Source organism: Urocitellus parryii, chromosome 15, assembly GCF_045843805.1.
Source record: "Urocitellus parryii isolate mUroPar1 chromosome 15, mUroPar1.hap1, whole genome shotgun sequence".
In the NCBI taxonomy this organism is placed as follows: domain Eukaryota; kingdom Metazoa; phylum Chordata; class Mammalia; order Rodentia; family Sciuridae; genus Urocitellus; species Urocitellus parryii.
This window is the reverse complement of record NC_135545.1, coordinates 15,805,501-15,814,367: the sequence shown is the minus strand read 5'-3', so window position 1 is coordinate 15,814,367 and position 8,867 is coordinate 15,805,501. Positions and strand designations below refer to the sequence as shown.

At 37.5% G+C, this 8,867-nt stretch overlaps 1 protein-coding gene across 4 annotated transcripts in view; it reads right to left on the bottom strand.

Annotated features, from left to right (window-relative positions):
• Positions 1-1,983: 1,983 nt before the first annotated feature.
• LOC113175101 (zinc finger protein 568) overlaps positions 1,984-8,867 on the bottom strand; it is a 73,393-nt gene continuing 66,509 nt past the window's right edge. For all 4 annotated transcript variants that reach the window (XM_026379262.2, XM_026379265.2, XM_026379264.2 and 1 more), the window contains exon 10: positions 1,984-8,786. In XM_026379262.2, the coding sequence (XP_026235047.1) occupies positions 7,336-8,786 (1,451 nt within the window). In that variant the 3' untranslated portion in view covers positions 1,984-7,335. The remainder of the gene's footprint in view (positions 8,787-8,867) is intronic.

Below are 8,867 nucleotides of genomic sequence, written 5' to 3'. Positions count from 1 at the left end.
TACGCCCTCTGGTGACACAACGGTGTTAGTAGCAGTGTCCTGTTGTAGCTTCCCCCGATAGCTGTTTCTCCTCTGAGCTTTCTTCCTTTAAATTTTCTTCCTCTATCTGACTGCTTGAGAGACCTTCTCTTTTGCTTGATCTACCATGTTTTCTATCATAGTCTGAACCTCTAACAATTTACTTAACACTCTTTCAGTTTGTTTTTTACTAATTTCTGGTCCCATATTTCTACTATAAAGAACACAAAACTGAAACAGAATGAAACCAAAACGGAACAAAAATGCATTGTATCAAATTTCCTATTTTCTTGAAATGTATATTCGTGATCTATTTCTATCTCTATCTCAGGGGCGAACAACTTCAAACCTTGAGCCAACCATTTTCCCCAGTTTGAGAAAGTTCTAGGGACAGGCAACTTGAAATAAAAACAAAATAAATCAAAACAAGAACACATTGTTTTTTGAAGTGGTCACCCATTCTCTCGCTCTTCCTCAGGGGCGAGCAATTTCACTTACCTCCAAGCTTCAGGAGTTCCCCGCACGGGCCACCAAATGCCGCAGTCTGGCTGGGCACAAATAACCGAGCTGCCACAAAGCCTTGTAGATTCAAACAGCAACTCTTTATTTCCCAACTCTCACCGGCACTGTACACACCACACGGGAACACACTCCCTCCACCGGGCTCCATCCAATCTCCCCAACAGCGAGACCCCCCCCCCCCAGAACTGCACGGGAACACCAAAGTAGCAGGCGCCTGAGGCAGCAAGAGCTGCCCTATTGCCCGACAGTAAAGGTCAAATATACAATTCAATCAATCCAGCATCACAGCAATTATATATAGCTTAATTCAAATCATCACCTCAATGGTTCACTGGAGTCACCTTTCAACCATTCCCTCTGGCAAATGCCAGGCGTCATTCTGACTGGGCCGTGGCTCTCAACAGAGCTGGGTTGTTTGTTTGCTATAGCTATATGTGCCAGACGTTCCTCCAGTGTTTTTCCTCTTGATTTTTGGCATTCCCAAGTACTCCCTAAAAGTCTGTTATGCTGTAGTCCAGCCCTTTGAGGTGTAATCCACAACAATCAGAAATCAAGGACAAGGAAGCTGGAAGATTAACAAGGACTGGAAAGAAGAAATAATCTATCTTTGTTCTCTCTTGCCTGCTATCTTAAACCCTTCATTCCCCTGCTATCCTCTACTGTCCCCATTAACATGCTTGCTTTCTCCACTGGAATCAAAGGGTGGAGTCTGCTCACAATTTCATCCAGGGTGAGAAAAAGTATTTGCCCCATCAAATAAACCTCATGGGACAATGCAAAGCAAGAATGAAGTTGCCTGATCATCCCCCAGTCATGGTTACTTATTATAATTCATGTATTTTTATGGGAACTGTGATGCAGCTGGCAGTTGGTATATGCAATCTGGATTCCACTAGGCACTACCTGCATCTTGGAGGTGGAGGAAGTGAGCACAATGGACGTTGGAGGTGCACAGATGGCATCCGTGGTAGTGGCAGTGTCTAGTGCTTCCATACTAAGTGATGAGCAGTGGTGGTAGCAGCAGGGTTAGATGCTTGTCCTTGAAGTGCTGTAGTGTAATTGGGCACGTATCCTGCTTTTTTCCCCCTTCCTGAGGGTGGACAGCCCAAAAGTATGGTTCCTTGGCTCTACTGAACATTCTTCACATTTAAAAATTCTTTATTAAATCCCTTACTGCTTAAAAAACAGAATGAATTGTTATTGACAACTTTTTTCTATCAGTAAGGGGAGAATGAAAAAATTGGATAAAAATGCAGGAAAGAATTAGACTAGTTCCTTTTCAGTCAATAAAGAAAATGACAGAATGATATACTACCATCTATGTTACTTAGAACCCCCTAATACTATGGGTTGGTCTTCCAGATTCAAGGTGTACTAAGTTATTGCCTCTGCAGACACAAGGTGGATGACTCCAGAAGGGAAAAAGAAGACTCCACATTTTTTTTTCCTGAAATGATTTATTTATAAAATTTTAATCAAAAAAGAAAAACAACATGCTTACTATGTGTTAGTTACACAGGTGCTATTTTTTCCCCTTGTTATTTAGGCAGGAAGATTTTAAGGCATAAAATAGAAGAAAAATTGGAAAAACATTTGCAGTGAAAGAAGACAATTCAGGAATAAATCCAGAAAACTAGCATACAGCAAAAAGATATTTAAAATGGATGAGCAAACTACACCCTATAGACCAAATGTATTTTTCTTTCCTTTTGGTGCTGGACTTCGCACATGCTGGGCAAATACTCTATCACTGAACCACAAGCCTAAGCCCTGTTACCTGATTTTAAAATATTAAGTTTTATTGGAACACAGCTGTGTCCTCTACCTCCAAGTCAGGATTTCTCAACCTTAGCACTAGCATTACTGACACGATGGGCCAGATAATTTAATTGTGGAGGCTGGACTATGTATTACAGGGTGATGAGCAGGATCCCTGTCACTAGATACTAGTAGCAACCCCCTTTACAGCAACAGACAAAAGTGTCTGTGGGTGTTGCCATTATCACCCTGAGGATGTGGGCAGAGGAAGCAGAACCGCCCTGGTGAGAACCACTGGCTTATGCATCCCGTGCTCCCAGGCTACAGAGGCAGTGTGCAGACATGCCCACAAAGCCTGATGCCTGCTCTCTCTAGCCCTTAACTCCTTTTTGCAATAAACAAAGGCAAAGAATACACTAGACTAAAAAAAAAAAAAAAAAAAAAAAAAAACCCCAAAAAAACCCCAAAACAAATACCAAACAGCAAAGCATGTGACAATATAAGCTCCTCAGTCAACTTTCTACAAATTAGTTTAAAAACTGACTTCAATTTTAAAAAAGAAAATAGATAAAAACAAGCAATTCAAAGAAACAAAACTCAAATGACCCTTAGGCAAGGTAGATGCTCAACCTCATTAGCAGTTAAAACACAAAGGCACTTTTTTGAACGTTACAACTTCAGTTGAGTAAATGTTCAGTTGTGATTAAAATAGAAAAGGAACATACATTTCTGTTGAGATTAATGGCCAAGTTTAAGACAATAAGGCACTAATTACTACATTTAAAATATACTACATTGTTAAGGCAAGGAATCCAACCAGTGGGAACAAAAGCACCAACATGCAACAATACATGTGCAGTAAAAATGTTTATCATATGATTACTTATAAGTAATAAACCTGAACTTTCATTAGTGGGAGAATGGCCTGTATATACCATGGTTTGTCTGTTATGTGAAAATTTAAAACTAGATCTGTAGGTATTGACTAAAAGGATGTTCGCAGTCTACAACCATGTGAGGAGACTGCACTTCAACGTGTGCACACAATCTCAAACCACTCTCCTCACCCAAAAAAATCTGGATGTGGGTAAGCTTCCTGAGTATGGAGAAAATATTTTAAGCACACACATTAGGCTTTGGTTTTCAGCACTTAAGAGACTCTGTGGATACGATTTTGTTTAAACAAACAAACAATAACAAAAATTCTCTGTGGTATACAAAGTTTCAGATGAAACATGATATATAAACTTTAACTTTCAAAACTTGACAAGAGAAATATGTGTACAAGAGCAGAAAATGAAAGAGAACTTTCAATTTTTTTATGACTCAAAAAAAGTTAAAATTGTAATGAAATAGTTCTATCACTTATCTTTGATTTTATTAATTTAATTCCTCTAATGGGCATGAACTCTCAGAAAATATAGAAGTTTTAAGAATAGACTCATGAGGGGCTGGGGATGTAGCTCAGTTGGTAGGGCGCTTGCCTAGCATGCAAAAGGCCCCAGGTTCAATCCCCAGCACTACCCCCCCCAAAAATAATAAATTTAAAAAAAGATGAAATCAATGTATCAGTGCAGGTAAAATTTAGTAATCATATTTCTCTAATAAAAGTGAATTTTTTGTTATAAATGGCCCTTTAATGAGTTGACTAATAATATCTAAGTAAGTTTATCTATCAAATAATACACATTTATATTTAACTTATTTAGGATATGTATTATTTTTCTATAGTGTGGGGCAGAAGTGGATTGTTTTTATTCTAAATGTTGTGAAAATTTATAGGACCAAGAGGTAGTAAGTGGACACCTGCAAGTTGACTGTGTGCTGTAACTAGTGTTAAGTTCTTATATTAGTGTGTAATAGTTCTTAATGTCTAGTTTCCAATGTGTCAACACTATATTTATACATTATATTCTTTGACAATTGAATAAGTCAGGTCATGAACATTATGGCTAATGTTTAATAAGCTGCTTGGTCTGACCTGCTATTTAACTGGAATACTTAAACCATAAGTATAATAGATTGGTTTTCTTTGGTACCAGGGATTGAACCCAGGGCTGCTTTACTACTGACCCACATCCCCAGCCCCTTCTGCCCCACTTTTTTTTTTTAAAAGTCTGAGACACGAAGTTACTTAGTGCATCACTAAGATGCAAAAACTGTTTGTAAACTTGCAATCCTCCTGCCTCAGCCTCTAGAGTCACTGGGATTATAAGCAGGTGCCACTGCACCCAGCACAATGGATTATTTTTTCATAGCTGATTTGATTTTGGATGGTGTCCTTTTCCAAATTTGGTAAAAAGGTTACAATGGCTTCATAGCTTTGACTTTTTTGTATTTTTAAGAATTAAAGACTTTTATCTGTAAGATAATTTGGTGCTAGAGGCATTATGCACCGTAGCTCTTTAAACAGTTTCTTTTTGGTTTTTACTTTATTCAGGGCAATAATAATTTCCCAGGATTTCCAAAATACTATAAAAATATTTACTATAAAATGCTAAATGTATACAAATATTTCCTATATCTTACTAAATTAAAGCTGGATATATGTATATACTTCAATAATGTTTAAGAAAATATTTAATAAAATAATGCTTTTCTATGTCAGCTATTCCATAAAAAGCTACTCTTTCTCTACTAAAGTTGAATAAATATGTATGTGTATATATATGAAAAAACAATTTAAATGTTAATTTCCCAGGACTCAGATTAACTGAGAATAAAGTTAAAACATAGTTTCTTATTCACTCAAGACCAGGGAAAGGGCAGTTCTGAATCATTTCCTCAGATCTACTGTTAAGAACACAGATAAACTCAATGTGTCTTCTGCACCTAGCTCAGCCTCTTGACCCTTCCTGATTACAAAATGGCCACAATTCCCTGTATCACACAACCATACAGATATATGTTCTGTAGTTGAGAAGACCATCTCCTTGTATTTTGTTAGGAAAAAAATTTAACTGAAGTCCACCTGCAGAGTTTGGTCAGGTATTCTGTGGCCAGGAACATTATACATATGATCAGTTTGCAAAGCAAACTAGAAGCAGCACCTGGTATTTATAGACTTAGGTGATTGGTAACCAATCCTGCCAAAGGGAGAATGGCAGAGGAACATCAATGAATAGGCAAAACTAACCAATAGTATCTGATAATACAGCCTTATTTCTGTGAAATCTCCATTTTTGTAACTATATAATTTTTCATGATTCTTGAGCTTTTTCTTTGAAGGATGAAATACTTTTAATTTCAGGAAAAGTTGTTCAAGTTTTTTTTCCCCTTGAATTAATTTTGTAAGTGTTTCTCTACACACTGGAGTCAAATCCTATTTATTCCCTTCATCAAATATTGACTGGGGGGCAGGGGGCCTGGGGTTGTGGTTCAGTGGTAGATCGCTTGCCTAGCATGTCAGAGTCACTGGGTTGGATTCTCAGCACTGCATATAAATAAAGATTCATTGACAACCGAAAAGATTTTTTTTTAAAAATATATATATACGGAACTTACTAGAAACAGGCAATGTCTAAGTCTGAATGAATCCTGACCCTTCGTGTTCCTGTTTTCTACACATACTACACATACTAAGGGAAGTTAGTTTTTCTTTCATTGGTATTTAGCAAATTCTCATGGCCATTCATTCCTAATGGTAATCTGCCTTAGTTTTCTTCTCTTTTGGTGATGGGGATTGAACCCGGGGCCTCATGCATGCTAGACAAATAAATGCTCTGCAACTGGGCTATACCCCAGCCCCTTAATTTTCTTAATATAAAAACTATTTATACAGCTATTTTTAATATTTCCTAAGTGGAAACTTGGCTTTTGGCTAGAGCACTGTTATTTTCTAATTCTCTATAATAGAGAGGATAGTTTTTTTGTTTTTGGTGGGGAGGTGGGGGCAGAGGTTTTTTTAAAAAAATAATTTTAATCCTCTCCCTAACCTCACAGCAACCCACCTTTCTCCTACTGTCTCTCTCCCCCAGGTTTCTTTACATTATAAATCCCCAGATGAGGTAAAATGACAAACTATGAATGAAAACTTTACATTTTTCTCCAGGAAGAATTATCTAACATTTAATAAAGAAAAATAAATAATGCAAGATGTCACTGAATATAAGGACTCTATGATCTCTAAAAATACGCAATGGTGAAGAGACAATGAAGAAAAGTAATAATAAAAGCAGCTCTCATTTGGCACTTTTCTTTTGCCTCAGCCCTCAGTGTTGCTGGGATTACAGGTATGTGCACTGAACTGAGCTCATTTGGTGAACTTTCAATACTAGCTAGACATTGCTGGAAAGGATATATGTGTATTTAATCCTCACCATGCAAGTAAGACATAAGTACTGGTATTATTAATTTGCAAATGAGAAAATTTAAATGTAGTTGTTTGCCCTTACAAAATGAGTTATAATGGTGAGGGCAAATAAAAATTAATCACTGGTTAAATACCCTTCCAGTGATTTGGTTCAGGTGAATTTTACAGAATTGGCTAGCAAATATTTAACAAAATTTAAGTGGGATGGAAGAATATGCTGCATTTTTAATGCTAATGTAGCCTTTCTCAAACATCAATTATCAGATGCATAAAGTAAATTGCTGTCCAACATACATGGCATTTATATTATGAATTCTTTGATTTCCCCAAAGGCCCAAGGCCCTGATGTTGGGAAATACCCTAATAATTAATTTATCTGACACCTTCCTGAGCTTCTCCCTGTTATGAATTCCCTGAGGTTGACTTGGTTCTAAGCAGCAAAAAGGCATTCCCAGTTTCCTTATGTTTATAGAATTTCCCAGTTTTCACAATTGAATTCTGATGTCTAATAAATTCTGACACAAACAACCCCTTTCCAATTTCTAACATTTATAAAGTTTCCCGTCAGTCACAGCTGTTATTTAAATAAGAGTCTTTTAGGCATATATCCATAGTATCTGATATTCAGTTAAGTCGCTAACCTCAAATGTTTCCTCACATTCCTTCAATCATAGGCTTAAAAAAAAAAGTATGAAATTTTATGAGGTCAATCAAATTCTGAGCCTTCATTCGCTTCTCTGTCCTATATGAATTCTCTGATGTTGAGTAAGGTGTGAGCCACGAATAAAGGCCTTCCCACATTGCTTACATTCATAAGGCTTCTCACCAGTATGAATTTTCTGGTGTCGACTAAGTTCTGAGCCTCGACCAAAGGCCTTTCCACATTCCTTACACTCATAAGGTTTTTCACCACTATGGCTTCTCTCATGGTGAGTAAGTTCTGACCTTCGAATAAAAGCCTTCCCACATTCCTTACATTTATGGGGTCTCTCACCAGTGTGAACTTTCTGATGTCTAGCCAGTTCTGTGCTACAGGTAAAGGCCTTTCCACATTCCTTACACTTATAGGGTTTTTCACCAGCGTGAGCTCTCTGATGTCGAGTAAGTTCTGAGCCACGACGAAAGGCATTCCCGCACTGTTTACATTTATAGGGCTTCTCACCAGTATGAACACTCTGATGTCGAAGAAGATGTGAATCAGAAATAAAACCTTTCCCACATTCTTTACATTTATGAGGTTTCTCACCAGTATGAATCATTTGATGTAGATTCAATTGTGAGGCACAACTATATACTTTCCCACATTCTTTACATTCATAGCGTCTTTCACCAGTATGAATTAACTGATGAAGACTAAGCTGTGTGTCATAACGGAAAGCTTTCCCACATTCCTTACATTTATGGGGTTTCTCACCAGTATGGATTCTCTGATGTCGAAAAAGATGTGAGGGGCGGGTAAAGGCTTTCCCACATTCCTTACATTCAAAGAACTTTTCATCAGTGTGAACTCTCTGATGAAGATTAAGTTGTGCAACAGATGGAAAAGCCTTCCCACACTCCTTACACTTGTAGGGTTTCTCACCTATATGCATCTTTTGATGTTGACTAAGCTGTGACTTAGAATGAAAGGCTTTCCCACATTCTTTACACTTATGAGATTTCTCACCAGAATGAGTGCTCTGAGGTTGAGTAACCTCAGAGCCATGACTAACGGCACTTTTCTTATTTTCATCGCTTTTTTTGCTTTCATGAAGTTTCTCATGTTTAATCAAGTCTGATCTACTCTTAAAGATTTCCCCACATTCTCCACATTCAAAGTCTTTTTCCTTATTATGAATTCTTTCGTTTTGAACAGGATGTGACTGGCTCCCAGAAGCTTTCTTACATTTCTGACATTCACAGGATTTTTCTCCAGTATGAGCTCTATGATATTCTCCAGGGGCTATGCATTCAACTGCAGGGGGCCGTTTTTTAGTGGGTATTTTGGCTTGTTTGACTTGTACCTCTTTATGCCCCTGCTGTCTCTCCAAGTGGCATTTGATTTCTCTGCTATCTCTGACCCTGTTGAATTCAAGGTTGGAACGTGTACGTTTTTTTGTTATCTGCTGATGTAATGATTTAATTTCATAACTGTTCTCTCGAGATAAAGTCTTGGTTTTTCTTCTGGACTCCCAATCTATAAGATAACAAGAAAGAAAGCAGAAGAGGTTTTCAAATTTCAGGAGAAAGTAAGTTCCTAAGTAGTGTGGGAGTGAAT